The sequence below is a fragment of the Argopecten irradians genome, chromosome 4 (genome assembly GCF_041381155.1).
Source record: "Argopecten irradians isolate NY chromosome 4, Ai_NY, whole genome shotgun sequence".
Classification (NCBI taxonomy): domain Eukaryota; kingdom Metazoa; phylum Mollusca; class Bivalvia; order Pectinida; family Pectinidae; genus Argopecten; species Argopecten irradians.
Genome location: NC_091137.1, coordinates 4,862,868 through 4,882,040, shown reverse-complemented (window position 1 = coordinate 4,882,040; position 19,173 = coordinate 4,862,868). Strand labels below are relative to the sequence as shown.

Genomic DNA, 19,173 nt, shown 5'->3' with positions numbered 1-19,173 from the left:
CTATCCTTATTTGAGCAGTTAGTTACTCATGTACATCAGTGGCGATTTATTTCTAACTAGAGAAATCAATATTAATTGTTAATTTGGTAGATTATCTAAATCATATATATAAACAAATTACAGAAATGAATGCATAAATAAATAAATAAATAAATAAATAAATAGAATAAATAGAATAAAACAATTACTAAACAAAACAAATTATGATTAAAAATGAATTATGATATTCCAAGCTACTCACTACTTTCATTTTAATGTAATTTAAGTATAGTAAAGTATACTTACTATAAAATAATTGTTTTCTTACCTGGTGAAGTTGTTGTGGCATCAGTTGTCGTGGTAACGGCAGCGGTTGTTGTTTCTGTAGTAACTGTTGTACCGAGAGAAGTTGTTGTGGCATCTGTTGTCGTGGTATCTGCAGCGGTTGTTGTTTCTGTAGAAACTGTTGTACCTGGAGAAGTTGTTGTGGCATCTGTTGTCGTGGTATCTGCAGCGGTTGTTGTTTCTGTAGTAACTGTTGTACCTTGAGAAGTTGTTGTGGCATCTGTTGTCGTGGTATCTGCAGCGGTTGTTGTTTCTGTAGTAACTGTTATACCCGGAGAAGTTGTTGTGACATCTGTTGTCGTGGTATCTGCAGAGGTTGTTGTTTCTGTAGTAACTGTTGTACCTTGAGAAGTTGTTGTGGCATCTGTTGTGGTGGTATCTGCAGCGGGTGTTGTTTCTGTAGTAACTGGTGTGCCTTGAGAAATTGTTGTGGCATCAGTTGTCGTGGTATCTGCAGCGGTTGTTGTTTCTGTAGAAGTTGTTGTAACCGGAGAAGTTGTTGTGGCATCTTTTGTCGTGGTATCTGCAGCGGTTGTTGTTTCTGTAGTAACTGTTGTACCCGGAGAAGTTGTTGTGGCTTCTGTTGTGGTGGTATCTGCAGCGGGTGTTGTTTCTGTAGTAACTGTTGTGCCTTGAGAAGTTGTTGTGGCATCAGTTGTCGTGGTATCTGCAGCGGTTGTTGTTTCTGTAGTAACTGTTGTACCCGGAGAAGTTGTTGTGGCATCTGTTGTCGTGGTATCTGCAGCGGTTGTTGTTTCTGTAGTAACTGTTGTACCCGGAGAAGTTGTTGTGGCATCTGTTGTCGTGGTATCTGCAGCGGTTGTTGTTTCTGTAGTAACTGTTGTACCCGGAGAAGTTGTTGTGGCTTCTGTTGTGGTGGTATCTGCAGCGGGTGTTGTTTCTGTAGTAACTGTTGTGCCTTGAGAAGTTGTTGTGGCATCAGTTGTCGTGGTATCTGCAGCGGTTGTTGTTTCTGTAGTAACTGTTGTACCCGGAGAAGTTGTTGTGGCATCTGTTGTCGTGGTATCTGCAGCGGTTGTTGTTTCTGTAGTAACTGTTGTACCCGGAGAAGTTGTTGTGGCATCTGTTGTCGTGGTATCTGCAGCGGTTGTTGTTTCTGTAGTAACTGTTGTACCCGGAGACGTTGTTGTGGCATCTGTTGTGGTGGTATCTGCAGCGGTTGTTATTTCTGAAATAGTATAAAGCATACCTGTATAAATGAGATAGTAAATGTTCATTTTTATCATTATTTAGAGATTGATGTAGTATTTTCTTTAATATGCAGGTGTATATGCAATAGTGACCTATTGAAACAATTTTCTTTGCATGACATGAATGGGACATGTCATCTATGTTTACTTATATATATAGGAACTTACACTTAAGAAGAAATAAAGATAGTGTTGTTTTATTTGTGGTATTAAAGAGAAAATATTTCATCAATTCATGAACAGTATTATTGCGAGTGGAAACGAAAACCCTTCTATCCAAACCCCACCTACAGCCACAACCAAAAGTAGCCATCTGTTGCTTTTTTTTATCAGTAACTGTTTTACCTGTGGTACTTGAAACATCAGCTGTAGTAGTATCCGAAACGGTTGTTGTTTCTGTAGTAACTGTTGTACCCGGAGAAGTTGTTGTGGCATCTGTTGTCGTGGTATCTGCAGCGGTTGTTGTTTCTGTAGTAACTGTTGTACCCGGAGAAGTTGTTGTGGCATCTGTTGTCGTGGTATCTGCAGCGGTTGTTGTTTCTGTAGTAACTGTTGTACCCGGAGAAGTTGTTGTGGCTTCTGTTGTGGTGGTATCTGCAGCGGGTGTTGTTTCTGTAGTAACTGTTGTGCCTTGAGAAGTTGTTGTGGCATCAGTTGTCGTGGTATCTGCAGCGGTTGTTGTTTCTGTAGTAACTGTTGTACCCGGAGAAGTTGTTGTGGCATCTGTTGTCGTGGTATCTGCAGCGGTTGTTGTTTCTGTAGTAACTGTTGTACCCGGAGAAGTTGTTGTGGCATCTGTTGTCGTGGTATCTGCAGCGGTTGTTGTTTCTGTAGTAACTGTTGTACCCGGAGACGTTGTTGTGGCATCTGTTGTGGTGGTATCTGCAGCGGTTGTTGTTTCTGAAATAGTACAAAGCATACCTGTATAAATGAGATAGTAAATGTTCATTTTTATCATTATTTAGAGATTGATGTAGTATTTTCTTTAATATGCAGGTGTATATGCAATAGTGACCTATTGAAACAATTTTCTTTGCATGACATGAATGGGACATGTCATCTATGTTTACTTATATATATAGGAACTTACACTTAAGAAGAAATAAAGATAGTGTTGTTTTATTTGTGGTATTAAAGAGAAAATATTTCATCAATTCATGAACAGTATTATTGCGAGTGGAAACGAAAACCCTTCTATCCAAACCCCACCTACAGCCACAACCAAAAGTAGCCATCTGTTGCTTTTTTTTATCAGTAACTGTTTTACCTGTGGTACTTGAAACATCAGCTGTAGTAGTATCTGCAACGGTTGTTGTTTCTGTAGTAACTGTTGTACCCGGAGAAGTTGTTGTGGCATCTGTTGTCGTGGTATCTGCAGCGGTTGTTGTTTCTGTAGTAACTGTTGTACCCGGAGAAGTTGTTGTGGCATCTGTTGTCGTGGTATCTGCAGCGGTTGTTGTTTCTGTAGTAACTGTTGTACCCGGAGAAGTTGTTGTGGCATCAGTTGTCGTGGTATCTGCAGCGGTTGTTGTTTCTGTAGTAACTATTGTACCCGGAGAAGTTGTTGTGGCATCAGTTGTCGTGGTATCTGCAGCGGTTGTTGTTTCTGTAGTAACTGTTGTACCCGGAGAAGTTGTTGTGGCATCAGTTGTCGTGGTATCTGCAGCGGTTGTTGTTTCTGTAGTAACTGTTGTACCCGGAGAAGTTGTTGTGGCATCTGTTGTCGTGGTATCTGCAGCGGTTGTTGTTTCTGTAGTAACTGTTGTACCCGGAGAAGTTGTTGTGGCATCAGTTGTCGTGGTATCTGCAGCGGTTGTTGTTTCTGTAGTAACTGTTGTACCCGGAGAAGTTGTTGTGGCATCAGTTGTCGTGGTATCTGCAGCGGTTGTTGTTTCTGTAGTAACTGTTGTACCCGGAGAAGTTGTTGTGGCATCAGTTGTCGTGGTATCTGCAGCGGTTGTTGTTTCTGTAGTAACTGTTGTACCTGGAGAAGTTGTTGTGGCATCAGTTGTCGTGGTATCTGCAGCGGTTGTTGTTTCTGTAGTAACTGTTGTACCCGTAGACGTTGTTGTGGCATCTGTTGTGGTGGTATCTGCAGCGGTTGTTGTTTCTGAAATAGTACAAAGCATACCTGTATAAATGAGATAGTAAATGTTCATTTTTATCATTATTTAGAGATTGATGTAGTATTTTCTTTAATATGCAGGTGTATATGCAATAGTGACCTATTGAAACAATTTTCTTTGCATGACATGAATGGGACATGTCATCTATGTTTACTTATATATATAGGAACTTACACTTAAGAAGAAATAAAGATAGTGTTGTTTTATTTGTGGTATTAAAGAGAAAATATTTCATCAATTCATGAACAGTATTATTGCGAGTGGAAACGAAAACCCTTCTATCCAAACCCCACCTACAGCCACAACCAAAAGTAGCCATCTGTTGCTTTTTTTATCAGTAACTGTTTTACCTGTGGTACTTGAAACATCAGCTGTAGTAGTATCCGAAACGGTTGTTGTTTCTGTAGTAACTGTTGTACCCGGAGAAGTTGTTGTGGCATCTGTTGTCGTGGTATCTGCAGCGGTTGTTGTTTCTGTAGTAACTGTTGTACCCGGAGAAGTTGTTGTGGCATCTGTTGTCGTGGTATCTGCAGCGGTTGTTGTTTCTGTAGTAACTGTTGTACCCGGAGAAGTTGTTGTGGCATCTATTGTCGTAGTATCTGCAGCGGTTGTTGTTTCTGAAATATTAACAAAATGCATATATTAATGAATCAATCAATGTATGTTTTATCTTTTATATCATTTTTAGCTATTTTTAGCAATACCAGAGTTGAGTTTATTTTCACCGTGTAGGTTTATGTTAACTAAGCCACATATAGGGATTGGATTTCGTTTTTATGTTAACCATGCTTGTATGGAGCAATTCCTCTAAGAATATATTAACGCGCCCCATATTGAATATATTCTTAGAGGAATTGCTCCATACAAGCATGGTTAACATAAAAACGAAATCCAATCTCTATATTTACACTCACACGACAATTATTTATATTTTATGCAATAAAATCGTCATTTGAAAGTGACGTAATTATTCAATAAAAGTCGGTGAAAAGTGGGAGGAGCTTACTTAATTGAACAGCGAATGATGACGCTTCATGTAAGGTAGAATTATTCATCCGCGACGACAAAAAAGTTCAATATTTTAGTGTAAAATAAACATGACAAACAAAGTAAATTTCAGAGATATTTTATTTAATCAGATCAGAACTTTAAATAGGTATTCAATTTTGCTAAAAGTTCATATATAGCGTAATAACATAAAGTATTCGTACTCGGCCACATGTGTGAACTCGGTGACCGTTATTGTGCAGCGAAGCGAGGCTGACTCACGCTTACACACTGGAGTTTTCCGAAGTTGTCAAAACACCAGTGTTCAAGTAGCTAAATTTGTTTGAGATTGTCGTCTGACTTGACGATATTACATCCTTCGGAGCCATGTGATTATATAATCTATATTTAGATCCATCGCCATCTATAGATGGAACATCTTCACTTGTGTTCGATGGATACAATGTATTTGTGGTGACGCGTAACTGTCAACACGTGGTTACTAGCGGTGCATGTTTTATAATACACATGGTTAAATTCTCAAAGAACAAAGACAAGAGAATATGTTTATAACTGACCTAGCTCTGTCAGAGGGTCTCACGCCCGTCAACACCAAAGACTCGATCGTAGGACACAGACACAGAGGTAATGTTTACATTTGACATCCATCATTTTTAACAAAAATGAAAGCACTGCACGTCGCCCCGGTCGGGATATTATTTCCCGTTTCTTTATACAATTGTTAATTTTAAATATGTTTGTATCATATATAAATATAAAACATATATATATTGTTTACATTTTTCCAAAATTCTATGAAAAACAACAGTTTACACGTGTTGCGTAATGTTGCGTCAAAATGTAAACAAAAAAGTAGCCCTCGTTGCATAGAACATTTTCATACGCAAGTTCAAAGTTCAATGTTACCATGCAGTTATGGTAAACAAAATCGGCTAGTACTTAAGTATAGTGATCAAGCCTAGCAAGTGTAAATATATGAAATTGAGGAGTGTTGGCTACGTGTCGTGTTATCTGTGTAGGCAAATGAAATATAACGAGTTTTCATGAATTTTGTAACTTCATCAGCGCTAACTGCACAACATTTGTTAAACCAGATATAATTTTATGGGTACATTTTGGGGTTTACGTTACACCATCGTGGTACATTTTTGGAGTTTACACTACACAATATATCGTGGTGAGTTTTGGGATTTATCGTGTGGACATTTGGAGTTTGCATACATATCGTGTTACATTGGGGGTTTGCATACATAGCGTGGTACATTTACATTGGGGGTTCGCATACATATCGTGAAACATTTGGGGGTTTGTATAATATCGTGGTACATTTGGGGTTTGCATGCATATCGTGGTACATTTGGGATTTGCATGCATATCGTGGTACATTTGGGGTTTGCATACATATCGTGGTACATTTGGGGTTTGCATACATATCGTGGTACATTTTTGGGTTTACGTTACACCAGGTTACGCTATGGAGACGTACGTGGGAGAGCTCCATAGCGACCAGAGAATTTTTGGACAATAGTTATCGTTTTATGCGATACATATCACCTTTACGTAATATGAAACCGATATTACAACCTCATGGAACCTACACAACAACGATACGATAATGAAGAAAAACAAACCGAAAGTAGAACGAGCGAGCGACACGGTAACTAGGGCGAAGTCAGCTTCACAGTCCTAGTCAAAGGTGGGAACAGAGGAACCGAGTAAATGTAAACTTTTTCCCAAGAAACATCAGGAATAGGTTACAAAGATGCTGGTACGTAATCGCTGGCTTTAACATTTGGATACAAGAGTTTAGATGACATACATATATGTGTACCTATCACATTGGTACTAATAACTAGCGCGCATCACTAACAATATTAAGTACTGACTGGTTTTGCCCTTAGCATGTGACACAGGCCCCTGAATTTTTTAAGAAATCACTGCCCAATAAAAAATGCTTTCAGAATAACAGACGTGCTGAGATAATAACTTCAGACAATACAAACTAAAAGGTTTGGGGGTTGGGGTGAGGCTAACATAGTAAGTTGGGATTCCTAGAAAAAAGGAGGGGGTCCGTGAAATAGGAGGCCTTGATTGCATGGGGACAGTATAGACCGCCTCTTGTGGCAGGATCCTAGGATCCCAGGGATTCGGACTCGCATGCAATCAAATCTGACCTCAATCTAGTTCTAGGTTAGGTCTCATCCATGATTACCAAAGGGGGAGGGGGGGGGCAGGAATTTTAGTCCACTCCCGAGAAAAACCGCCTGGGACATGGTAGGCTCTGTTAGGTCTCGTCCATGTTTACCATGGGGAGACAAGAATTTTAGTTTAAAACTAAAGTAGTTCACTCCTGAGGCACCAGGTGGGACGACCTAGTAACTTCACTGGTGTTAATTACCACTGGGGAGTTCTTGTTCACCATGGAAAAATCATATGTTATATGATTTACCCAGGGGACCGCAAACGATTTACTGGATTGTCGTACGATTGTTCTAACTCAAAATTACTTTGGGGAGATATGAGACCAACCCGTGTTTTACCTGTGGGGTGCTGATGTGCCATTATGTGTATGTTATACACAGGCGGTCAGTTCCGTGCTCTTAGGATCCTTCCTGACATTGCTATGGCCAATATATGTGCAAATATGGTAAGGGGAAGATTAGATGTACCTTAAATTGAATTGTGGCTTTCCATGGGAGAAGGTATGTTTTGCAGGCACTAGTTCGTAGTTGTATGATACCAATAATGAATAAAGCTTGGTGTAAGTCTATTTATGATGTTCATTGTTTTGATTTTAAGAAACTGATATAACAACATCATGGAACCTACACAACAACGATACAATAATGAAGAAAAACAAACCGAAAGTAGTCCGAGCGAGCGACACGGTGACTAGGGCGAAGTCAGCTTCACAGTCCTAGTCAAAGGTGGGAACAGAGGAACAGAATAATGTAAACTTTTTTTCCAAGAAACATCAGGAAAAGGTTACAAAGATGCTGGTACGTAATCGCTGCCACGATCATTTTTGCATTCAATGCCTTGAATTTCAAGACCGCGATTATAACATCCTAACGAAATCGGACATTATGTGATTCTGTGGTCCTTGCCGAGTTGTCGTGGAAAATAGCATCCTAACCGATGGAAAAATTGAAGAGCGATGCAAGGAACTTATGGAATCTTTTGAATCGCGAATGGCGGACGGACCTTAAGAGCCAAATCAAAATAGAATGTGAAATCTCGCACGTACGGAGTATTGTCAAAAAGGAAGTTGAAAATTTATCGACAACGAGATAAGCACCACCAACCAAGACAGAGGATATCATAACCGAACTAGAAGATCGGAAACAAAGGAAAAACAATTTGTTGGTGTTCGGTATTCCTGAACAACCCGAAGAGATGGATATAAACGTAAAGATTCCGATGCTTAAGTTGTTACGAAGTTGATGAATATATGTGGTGCATCAATTACAGATGTAGCATCGAAAAAAAGTGAGGCTAATTGGAAAAAGACCAGAGAAAATAGGATCACACGGGAAAGAAAGACGTATTATTATTGCACTCGGAGCTCTATAAACGAAGAAATCGATCCGAAATCCGAAAACTTAAAGAACATCCTCAATTTTCTACTGGTCAGATCAGGAATGGCCTAAAGAGCGCCGAAAGAGAACGGGAAAAGATGCTGACATAAGATGAAAAACGAAACGGAAATCGGACACTTTGTTTATCGTCTTCGTGGACCAGCATGGAACAGGAAAGTTGCTCGTCTCTTGAAATGCAGTAAGGAAACATAACTATAGTGTGTAAAGTTAATTGTCATATTTCAAAACTTTTAGTCAGTTTCATAGCAATTTCAGATATGGATATAGAGGCATATGTTTTGCCTGCGTCCATTATCGTGGCACATCTGGAGGTTTAGATACATATTGTAGTACATTTTGAGGTTTACGTTACATCAAATATCACAATACATTTGCTTTATTAGAAATGTAGGATAAACTGTTTTTGTATAAAGTTATCAGAACTTCCATTGTACCTTGCATTTGTTCATCCATGTACATTGCATATCTAACCTGTTTTCGTCGTAAAGTCAACGGGTAATGTAGGCGCTTCTACTGTTGTGGTTTCAACAGATGTTGTAGGCGCTTCTTCTGTTGTGATTTCAACGGATGTTGTAGGCGCATCTGATGTTGCGGTTTCAACGGATGTTGTAGGCGCATCTAATGTTGTGGTTTCAACGGATGTTGTAGGTGCACCTGATGTTGTGGTTTCAACGGATGTTGTAGGCGCATCTACTGTTGCGGTTTCAACAGATGTTGTAGGCGCTTCTTCTGTTGTGATTTCAACGGATGTTGTAGGCGCATCTAATGTTGTAGTTTCAACGGATGTTGTAGGCACATTTGATGTTGTGGTTTCAACGGATGTTGTCGGCGCATCTGATGTTGTGGTTTCAATGGATGTTGTAGGCGCACCTGATGTTGTGGTTTCAACGGATGTTGTAGGCGCACCTGATGTTGTGGTTTCAACGGATGTTGTAGGCGCACCTGATGTTGTGGTTTCAACGGTTGTTGTCGGTGCACCTGATGTTGTGGATTCAACGGTTGTTGTCGGTGCACCTGATGTTGTGGTTTCAACGAATGTTGTCACTAAAGATATAAAAACTAAGGAATTGATTTCTCTTTTATTTGGCTTTTTCAAGCGAAAAAGTAAAACAAAAATAATTTCAAATTAAAACTGAATCTTAGAAAGTCATATTTAAAAGATAAAATAGTTCTGATAGAATTAAAGAATGTATTTGCTATTTTTAGTTATATGCATACATACATACATACAGGAATGCATATAAAAACATAGTTATTGATCGAGACATAGTAGTGCAATACCTGATGATGAAATAGTAGAAATAATTTGTTCGGTGGTACTTGAACCAGAAGTAGTGGTTGAAACAGTAGTGGTTGGTTCAGTAAAAGTGGTTGGTTCAGACATAGTAGTTGGCTCAGTAGTAGAAGATGGCTCAATACTAGCGGTTGACTTAGTTATAGTTGCTAGTTCAGTGGTATCAGTTGGCCCAGTAGTAGTGGTTGGTTGAGTGGTAGCAGTTGGCCCAGTAGTAGTTGCTAGTTCAGTGGTAGTGATTGGTTCAGTAGTAGTGGTTGGTTCAGTGGTAGTGATTGGTTCAGTGGTAGTGATTGGTTCAGTAGTAGTAGGTGGTTCAGTAGTAGTGGTTTGCTCAGTAGCAGTGGTTGGCTCAGTAGTAGTGGTTGGTTCAGTGGTAGTGACTGGCTCAGTGGTAGTGGTTGGTTCAGTGGTAGTGGTTGGTTCAGTAGTAGTGGTTGGTTCAGTAGTAGTGGTTGGCTCAGTAGTAGTGGCTGCCTCAGTGGTAGTGGTTGGTTCAGTGGTAGTGGCTGGTTCACTGGTAGTTGATCGCTCATTAGTAGTGGTTGGTTCAGTGGTAGTTGATGGCTCAGTAGTAGTGGTTGTTTCAGCAGCAATGGTTGGTTCTGTAGCTGTGGTTGGTTCAGTGGTACTGGTTGGCTTAGTAGTAGTTGTGGGTTCAGTGATAGTGGTTGACTCATTGGTAGTGGTTGACTCAGTATTAATGGTTGGTTCAGTAGACGTGGTTTGTTCAGAAGAAGTAGTTAGCTCAATGGTATTGGTTGGTTTAGCGGTACTGGTTGGCTCAGTGGTAGTGAATGGCTCAGTGGAAGTGGTTTGCTTAGTTGTAATGGTTGGTTCACCAGTATTAGTTAGTTCAGTAGTAGTGGTTGGCGCAGTAGAAGTGGTTGTTTCAGTGGAAGTGGTTGGTTCAGTAGTAATGGTAAGTTCAGTAGTAGTGGTTGGCGCATTAGCAGTGGTTGTTTCAGTAGTAGTGGTTGGTTCAGTTGAAGTGGTTGATTCAGCGGTAGTGGTTGATTCAGCGGTAGTGGTTGGTTCAGTGGTAGTGGTTGGTTCAGTAGTAGTGGTTGGTTCAGTAGTAGTGGTTGGTTCAGTAGTAGTGGTTGGTTCAGTAGTAGTGGTTGGCTCGGTGGAAGTGGTTTGCTTAGTTGTAGTAGTTGGTTCAATAGTAGTGGTAGGCTCAGTGGTAGTGGTTGGCTCAGTAGTAGTGTTTGGTTCAGTGGTAGTGGTTGGCTCAGTTGAAATGGTGTGCTCAGTAGTAGTTAGTGGTTCAGTTGAAGTGGTTGCTTCAGTAGTAGTGGTTGGTTCAGTAGTAGTGGTTGGTTCAGTGGTAGTGGTCGGTTCAGTAGTAGTGGTTGGCTCAGTGGTAGTGGTTGGCTCAGTGGTAGTGATTGGTTCAGTGGATGAGGTTTGCTCAATGGTAGTGGTTGGTTCAGTAGTAGTGGTTGGTTCAGTGGTAGTGGTCGGTTCAGTGGTAGTAGTTGGTTTTGTAGTAGTGTTTGGTTCAGTAGTAGTGGTTGGCACAGTAGAAGTGGTTGGTTCAGTGGTAGTGGTTGGTTCTGTAGTAGTAGTTGGTTTTGTAGTAGTGTTTGGTTCAGTAGAAGTGGTTGGTTCAGTAGTAGTGGTTGGTTCAGTAGTAGTGGTTGGTACTATAGTAGTGGTTGGTTCAGTAGTAGTGGTTGGTTCAGTAGTAGTGGTTGGTTCAGTAGTAGTGGTTGGTTCAGTAGTAGTGGTTGGTTCAGTAGTAGTGGTTGGTTCAGTAGTAGTGGTTGGTTCAGTAGTAGTGGTTGGTTCAGTAGTAGTGGTTGGTACTATAGTAGCGGTTGGCTCAGTAGAAGCGGTTGGCTCGATAGAAGTGGTTGGTTCAGTAGTAGTGGTTGGTTCAGTAGTAGTGGTTGGTTCAGTAGTAGTGGTTGGTACTATAGTAGCGGTTGGCTCAGTGGTTGACTTAGTTGTTGTTGCTGATTTTAATCATTTAATAAGGTGGTTTACATAGATACGTATCTAACATTACCTTATCACCTTGTGGTAAGAATAACTGTTACGTATCTGTCTACCTCATTGTAACGATACATTTTTATACAGGTTGTTGTTATGGTCTTAGGCTTAGAAAATAATTGCAAAATATTGAACTAATGATATAAAGAAATAAACTACAATTTGACATATGTATATCATTTTTAATTTCCGAAGAGAATGTTATTGTTTTTTACCTGGTTTAGTAGAAGTGGTTTGTTCAGTAGTAGTTGTTTGCTCCGTGGAAATGGTTGGTTCAGTACTGGTGTTTGGTTCAGTTATAGTGATTGGTTCAGTAATGGTAGTTGTTTCAGTGGTAGTGGTTGGTTCAGTAGTGGTTGTTGGCTCAGTAGTAGTGGTTGGTTCAGTTGTAGTGGTTGGTTCAGTAGTAGTGGTTGGTTCAGTGGTAGTGGTTGGTTCAGTAGTAGTGGTTGGTTCAGTGGTAGTGGTTGGTTCAGTGGTAGTGGTTGGTTCAGTGGTAGTGGTTGGTTCAGTGGTAGTGGTTGGTTCAGTAGTAGTGGTTGGTTCAGTAGTAGTGGTTGGTTCAGTGGTAGTGGTTGGTTCAGTAGTAGTGGTTGGTTCAGTAGAAGTGGTTGGTTCAGTAGTAGTATTTGGTTCAGTAGTAGTGGTTGGTTCAGTAGTAGTGGTTGGTTCAGTGGTAGTGGTTGGTTCAGTAGTAGTGGTTGGTTCAGTAGTAGTGGTTGGATCACTGGTTGTGGTTGGCTTAGTAGTAGTGGTTTGTTCTGTAGTAGTGGTTGTTTCCGTTGTAGTGGTTGGCTCAGTGGTAGTGGCTGGTTGAGTAGTTGTGGTTGGTTCTGTTGTAGTGGTTTGTTCTGTAGTAGTAGGTTGAGTAGTAGTGGTTTGTTCTGTAGTAGTAGTTTGCTGAGTAGTAGTAGTTGGTTCAGTGGTAGTGGTTGATTCAGTGGTAGTGGTTGGCTCAGTAGTAGTGGTTGGCTCAGTAGTAGAGGTTGGTTCAGTAGTAGTGGTTGGTTCTGTAGTAGTGGTTGGTTCAGTTGTAGTGGTTGGTTGGTTCAGTAGTAGTGGTTGGTTCAGTAGTAGTGGTTGGTTCAGTAGTAGTGGTTGGCTCAGTAGTAGTGGTTGGTTCAGTGGTAGTTGTTGAACCAGTGGTAGTGGTTGGCTCAGTAGTAGTGGTTGGTTCAGTGGTAGTGGTTGGTTCAGTGGTAGTGGTTGGCTCAGTAGTAGTGGTTGGTTCAGTGGTAGTGGTTGGCTCAGTAGTAGTGGTTGGCTCAGTAGTAGTGTTTGGTTCAGAAGTAGTTGTTTGTTCTGTAGTAGTGGTTGTTTCAGTAGTAATAGTTGGTTCAGTGGTGGACTTTGTTGTTGTTGCTGATTTTAATCAGTTATTAAGGTTTAAGTTACATAGATACGTATCCAGCATGAACGAAAACAGTAACTTAAATATGTTATTGATACATTATACATTATCGTCTTAGTCACGGTCAGTCGCGACAAGTTACGATTCACATTTATTTCATTGTGAATTCATGAGAATATCATTCAGTGGTAGAATATATGAAATATAATTTCTTTGTAGGAATCATGTTATTTTTTGTATTATTAAGAAAATAGATGACCAAATATGTATCTGTGAGAAATATATTAGAGAGATTGCTAGCTCCGCCATTTGTACAATCGTAGATGTACCACTGTAGGTGCCCAGGTTTTTTTCTTTCTACTCCAAGGGAATTGATGGATATAGGAGGCTCAGTTTCATATGTAATAAAGGCGCAGGAATATTCAGCTGATTTAGTCACAACTTTTGAAAAAAAATACTGATTTGATTCATATATTATTAAAAGAAATAAACGCCCAGTTTTGAAAGTAGGATTTTCGAAAAAAAATGTAATATTTGCTTCTTATTGTGCTTACAAAAGTACTCTTAAGCATCTTAATAGGACTAGGTGTTACTATCAAGCCATATTATGATGTATATACTTTATATTTATGTAAATAGAATTTGTTTAATCTGATATAATTAAGAGTATTAGGTCAATACCTATAGACCATAGGCCTCTGTGCCGTCAGCAAAGACAAAAAAGGAATGTAAATATGTCTCTGGCATTTAATGCATAAACGGTTGTGGTAGGAGTTCAGACTGTTATTGAAATATTAGTTCCAGAGGCAGTATCCACATCAGTATCAGATGAACAGATTAGATATTTAAGAACCAAATGTGTTTCAAGATCAAACCCATTTCCTCTCATATGACCCACAATCAAATCTACTATGTTCAAGATCCAAAATACATTTAGAATTAAAACCTCTTAGTCAGAGATTTTTCTATACCATTCAAGTAACCAACCGTTTCGGTTAAGCAATGGGGTCAATTTGCTTTCATTGTATTGCCATTTGGAGGCTAAAGCATTATATGGTGCAAACATGACCATACTTTTCACTAATCTAACCCCAAAAAATGCAATATCCACTACATACTGTAGTTTGTGCGGAATGATTTATGAGTAGTTAGTGTAGTTAGATAGAGGGAGACAAAGTCACAACATCAGCTACTGGCATTTCATTTGATGGACTAAACCAATGAATATGTCATTTGTTCAAGAAACAATTGAATACCCTTCAATGAGGGAAATGTACAAACAACACATTGTATCATCAACATTCAAGTTTACAACTTAATGTAATTCGCATGAAAAGATGATGTCTACTTATTGTTTCAATTTTTACTAACTTCAATTGGTAACAAACCTTAATGTATCAGTTCAAATCTAGTGATCATAAAGACAAAATATATCAGGGATGAAAAACTGAAAATGATATGATATGCAAAAAATATCAGTACCTGGCACAGTGGAAGTGGTTGGTTCAGTAGTAGTGGTTGGTTTAGTAGTAGTGGTTGGTTCAGTAGTAGTGGTTGGTTCAGTAGTAGTGGTTGGTTCAGTAGTAGTGGTTGGTTCAGTAGTAGTGGTTGGTTCAGTAGTAGTGGTTGGTTCAGTAGTAGTGGTTGGTTCAGTAGTAGTGGTTGGTTCAGTAGTAGTGGTTGGTTCAGTAGTAGTGGTTGGTTCAGTAGTAGTGGTTGGTTCAGTAGTAGTAGTGTTTGGTTGGTTCAGTAGTGTTGTTGTTTGGTTCAGTAGTAGTGGTTGGTTCAGTAGTAGGTTGGTTCAGTAGTAGTGGTTGGTTCAGTAGTAGTGGTTGGTTCAGTAGTAGTGGTTGGTTCAGTAGTAGTGGTTGGTTCAGTAGTAGTAGTGGTTGGTTCAGTAGTAGTGGTTGGTTCAGTAGTAGTGGTTGGTTCAGTAGTAGTGGTTGGTCAGTAGTAGTGGTTGGTTCAGTAGTAGTGGTTGGTTCAGTAGTAGTATGGTGTTCAGTAGTAGTGGTTGGTTCAGTGTAGTGGTTGGTTCAGTAGTAGTGGTTGGTTCAGTAGTAGTGGTTGGTTCAGTAGTAGTGGTTGGTTCAGTAGTAGTGGTGGCAGTAGTGGTTGGTTCGTGTCAGTGGTAGTGGTTGTGTTGTCAGTAGTAGTGGTTGGTTCAGTAGTAGTGGTTGGTTCAGTAGTAGTGGTTGGTTCAGTAGTAGTGGTTGGTAGTGTAGGTTCAGGTTAGGTAGTGGTTGGTTCAGTAGTAGTGGTTGGTTCAGTAGTAGTGGTAGGCTCAGTAGTAGTGGTTGGTTCAGTAGTAGTGGTTGGTTCAGTAGTAGTGGTTGGTTCAGTAGTAGTGGTTGGCTCAGTAGTAGTGGTTGGTTCAGTAGTAGTGGTTGGTTCAGTAGTAGTGGTTGGTTCAGTAGTAGTGGTTGGTTCAGTAGTAGTGGTTGGTTCAGTAGTAGTGGTTGGTTCAGTAGTAGTGGTTGGTTCAGTAGTAGTGGTTGCCTCAGTAGTAGTGGTTGGTTCAGTAGTAGTGGTTGGTTCAGTAGTAGTGGTTGGTTCAGTAGTAGTGGTTGGTTCAGTAGTAGTGGTTGGTTCAGTAGTAGTGGTTGGTTCAGTAGTAGTGGTTGCCTCAGTAGTAGTGGTTGGTTCAGTAGTAGTGGTTGGTTCAGTAGTAGTGGTTGGTTCAGTAGTAGTGGTAGGCTCAGTGGTAGTGGTTGGTTCAGTAGTAGTGGTTGGTTCAGTAGTAGTCGTCGGTTCAGTGGTAGTGGTTGCCTCAGTAGTAGTGGTTGGTTCAGTACTAGTAGTTGGTTCAGTAGTACTGGTCGGTTCAGTAGAAGTAGTTGGTTCAGTAGTAGTGATTGGTTCAGTAGTCGTTGTTGCTGATTAAAACATTCGATTAAGGTTGTAAATGGTAAATAGATGCATATCAATTATTAACTTACGCATCTCAAATTCGAACATAAAGTGAAATACCCTTCTGAAATATTTTACAATATTCTGCTACAAACATTAAAAGCGTGATTACACAATTTACCACAATCGTATTATAAAAGGAAATGCCCTGTTATATATAACATCCAAAAATCACAGTTTATGAGAAACATAATGCATGGCAAATTTAAAGACACAATTTATACACTACAAGGACAGAAAATAGTTCCAATATCTGATTTTGCAATTCAAATGAGTCGGCACGCCGCTCAAAATTAGGAAGATAAGGAAAAAGACGAGGAGTTAGAATGGTGAGGAAATGGATGGGATGAAAGATGGAAAGTGATTGGAGTGAGCACAAAACGAGAATGAAACGAAAGAGGGGACGGAAGTAGAGGGACGGTATGAGACAGAAGGGTGAAAGTGAGAGGCGGGAAGCGGGATAGTATCAAAAAGCGATTGGACGAGAGAGAGGACGGAGTAGGATAGAAATGGGAAGGATCCGGGCAGGTAGGAGGTAAGGAGAGGTATGGGATAACAGAGGAAAGAGGATTGGACGAGAGAGAGGACAGTGGAGGATAGAAATGGGAAGGATCCGGGCAGGTAGGAGGTAAGGAGAGGTATGGGATAACAGAGGAAAGAGGATTGGACGAGAGAGAGGACAGTGGAGGATAGAAATGGGAAGGATCCGGGCAGGTAGGAGGTAAGGAGAGGTATGGGATAACAGAGGAAAGAGGATTGGACGAGAGAGAGGACAGTGGAGGATAGAAATGGGAAGGATCCGGGCAGGTAGGAGGTAAGGAGAGGTATGGGATAACAGAGGAAAGAGGATTGGACGAGAGAGAGGACAGTGGAGGATAGAAATGGGAAGGATCCGGGCAGGTAGGAGGTAAGGAGAGGTATGGGATAACAGAGGAAAGAGGATTGGACGAGAGAGAGGACAGTGGAGGATAGAAATGGGAAGGATATGGGCAGGTAGGAGGTAAGGAGAGGTATGGGATAACAGAGGAAAGAGGATTGGACGAGAGAGAGGACAGTGGAGGATAGAAATGGGAAGGATCCGGGCAGGAAGGAGGTAAGGAGAGGTATGGGATAACAGAGGAAAGAGGATTGGACGAGAGAGAGGACAGTGGAGGATAGAAATGGGAAGGATCCGGGCAGGTAGGAGGTAAGGAGAGGTATGGGATAACAGAGGAAAGAGGATTGGACGAGAGAGAGGACAGTGGAGGATAGAAATGGGAAGGATCCGGGCAGGTAGGAGGTAAGGAGAGGTATGGGATAACAGAGGAAAGAGGATTGGACGAGAGAGAGGGACAGTGGAGGATAGAAATGGGAAGGATCCGGGCAGGTAGGAGGTAAGGAGAGGTATGGGATAACAGAGGAAAGAGGATTGGACGAGAGAGAGGGACAGTGGAGGATAGAAATGGGAAGGATCCGGGCAGGTAGGAGGTAAGGAGAGGTATGGGATAACAGAGGAAAGAGGATTGGACGAGAGAGAGGGCAGTGGAGGATAGAAATGGGAAGGATCCGGGCAGGTAGGAGGTAAGGAGAGGTATGGGATAACAGAGGAAAGAGGATTGGACGAGAGAGAGGACAGTGGAGGATAGAAATGGGAAGGATATGGGCAGGTAGGAGGTAAGGAGAGGTATGGTATAACAGAGGAAAGAGGATTTGACGAGAGAAAGGAGGAATATAGGAATATAGGATAGACTATTACATATCGCAAAGTCAAATTGTACACGACTCATTAAATAGACGAGGAATCACGGACACCTGATAACGGCAGATTCCGAGAATTAGGTCAAGGTGATCAAACACAATTATACAATCTCAAAAAATTAAAGGTAAATATTGATTGTAAACAATCAATCATGTTTACTTCACCAAAATGATAGAGAAAACAACTAAAGCGAAATACGATTGTTACCTGCTTCGGTAGAAGTGGTTGCCTCAGTAGTAGTGGTTGGTTCAGTTGTAGTGGTTGGTTCAGTAGTAGTAGTGGTTGGTTCAGTAGTAGTGGTTGGTTCAGTAGTAGTGGTTGGTTCAGTAGTAGTGGTTGGTTCAGTAGTAGTGGTTGGTTCAGTAGTAGTGGTTGGTTCAGTAGTAGTGGTTGGTTCAGTAGTAGTGGTTGGTTCAGTTGTAGTGGTTGGTTCAGTAGTAGTGGTTGGTTCAGTAGTAGTGGTTGGTTCAGTAGTAGTGGTTGGTTCAGTGGTAGTGGTTGGATCAGTTGTAGTGGTTGGTTCAGTTGTAGTGGTTGGTTCAGTAGTAGTGGTAGGTTCAGTGGTAGTGGTTGGTTCAGTAGTAGTGGTTGGTTCAGTAGTAGTGGTTGGTTCAGTAGTAGTGGTTGGTTCAGTAGTAGTGGTTGGTTCAGTAGTAGTGGTTGGTTCAGTAGTAGTGGTTGGTTCAGTAGTAGTGGTTGGTTCAGTAGTAGTGGTTGGTTCAGTTGTAGTGGTTGGTTCAGTAGTAGTGGTTGGTTCAGTTGTAGTGGTTGGTTCAGTAGTAGTGGTTGGTTCAGTAGTAGTGGTTGGTTCAGTAGTAGTGGTTGGTTCAGTTGTAGTGGTTGGTTCAGTAGTAGTGGTTGGTTCAGTTGTAGTGGTTGGTTCAGTAGTAGTGGTTGGTTCAGTAGTAGTGGTTGGTTCAGTAGTAGTGGTTGGTTCAGTAGTAGTGGTTGGTTCAGTAGTAGTGGTTGGTTCAGTAGTAGTGGTTGGTTCAGTAGTAGTGGTGGTTGGTTCAGTGTAGTGGTTGGTTCAGTAGTAGTGGTTGGTTAGTAGAAGTGGTTGTTCAGTGGTAGTGGTTGGCTCAGTAGTAGTGGTTGGTTCAGTGGTAGTGGTTGGCTCAGTAGTAGTGGTTGGTTCAGTGGTAGTGGTTGGTTCAGTTGTAGTGGTTGGTTCAGTGTAGTAGTGGTTGGTTCAGTAGTAGTGGTTGGTTCAGTAGTAGTGGTTGGTTCAGTAGTAGTGGTTGGTTCAGTAGTAGTGGTTGGTTCAGTTGTAGTGGTTGGTTCAGTAGTAGTGGTTGGTTCAGTAGTAGTGGTTGGTTCAGTAGTAGTGGTTGGTTCAGTAGTAGTGGTTGGTTCAGTAGTAGTGGTTGGTCAGAAGTATGTGTTCAGGCTCAGCGTAGTGGTTGGTTCAGTAGTAGTGGTTGGTTCAGTAGGTAGTGGTTGTTTCAGTAGTAGTGGTTGGTTCAGTAGTAGTGGTTGCCTCAGTAGTAGTGGTTGGCTCAGTAGTAGTGGTTGGTTCAGTGGTAGTGGTTGGTTCAGTAGTAGTGGTTGGTTCAGTAGTAGTGGTTGGTTCAGTGGTAGTGGTTTGCCTCAGTAGTAGTGGTTGGTTCATGTAGT

General features: G+C 41.0%; 2 protein-coding genes across 2 annotated transcripts in view; both read right to left on the bottom strand.

Annotated features, from left to right (window-relative positions):
- The window catches only part of LOC138322056 (mucin-4-like), a gene marked incomplete at its 5' end in the record, with an annotated part of 74,352 nt that extends 59,710 nt beyond the window's left edge, over positions 1–14,642 (bottom strand). Inside the window, 8 exons of the mRNA XM_069266111.1 lie at positions 308–1,513; positions 1,881–2,435; positions 2,803–3,645; positions 4,012–4,278; positions 8,740–9,312; positions 9,550–11,523; positions 11,776–12,922; positions 14,394–14,642. Of these exons, the coding sequence (XP_069122212.1) occupies positions 308–1,513; positions 1,881–2,435; positions 2,803–3,645; positions 4,012–4,278; positions 8,740–9,312; positions 9,550–11,523; positions 11,776–12,922; positions 14,394–14,642 (6,814 nt within the window). The remainder of the gene's footprint in view (positions 1–307; positions 1,514–1,880; positions 2,436–2,802; positions 3,646–4,011; positions 4,279–8,739; positions 9,313–9,549; positions 11,524–11,775; positions 12,923–14,393) is intronic.
- A 501-nt stretch (positions 14,643–15,143) lies between these two features.
- The window catches only part of LOC138322055 (mucin-2-like), a 51,063-nt gene continuing 47,033 nt past the window's right edge, over positions 15,144–19,173 (bottom strand). The window contains exons 8-10 of the mRNA XM_069266109.1: positions 18,002–18,564; positions 17,767–17,836; positions 15,144–15,787 (exon numbers count right to left, since the gene is read on the bottom strand). Of these exons, the coding sequence (XP_069122210.1) occupies positions 15,144–15,787; positions 17,767–17,836; positions 18,002–18,564 (1,277 nt within the window). The remainder of the gene's footprint in view (positions 15,788–17,766; positions 17,837–18,001; positions 18,565–19,173) is intronic.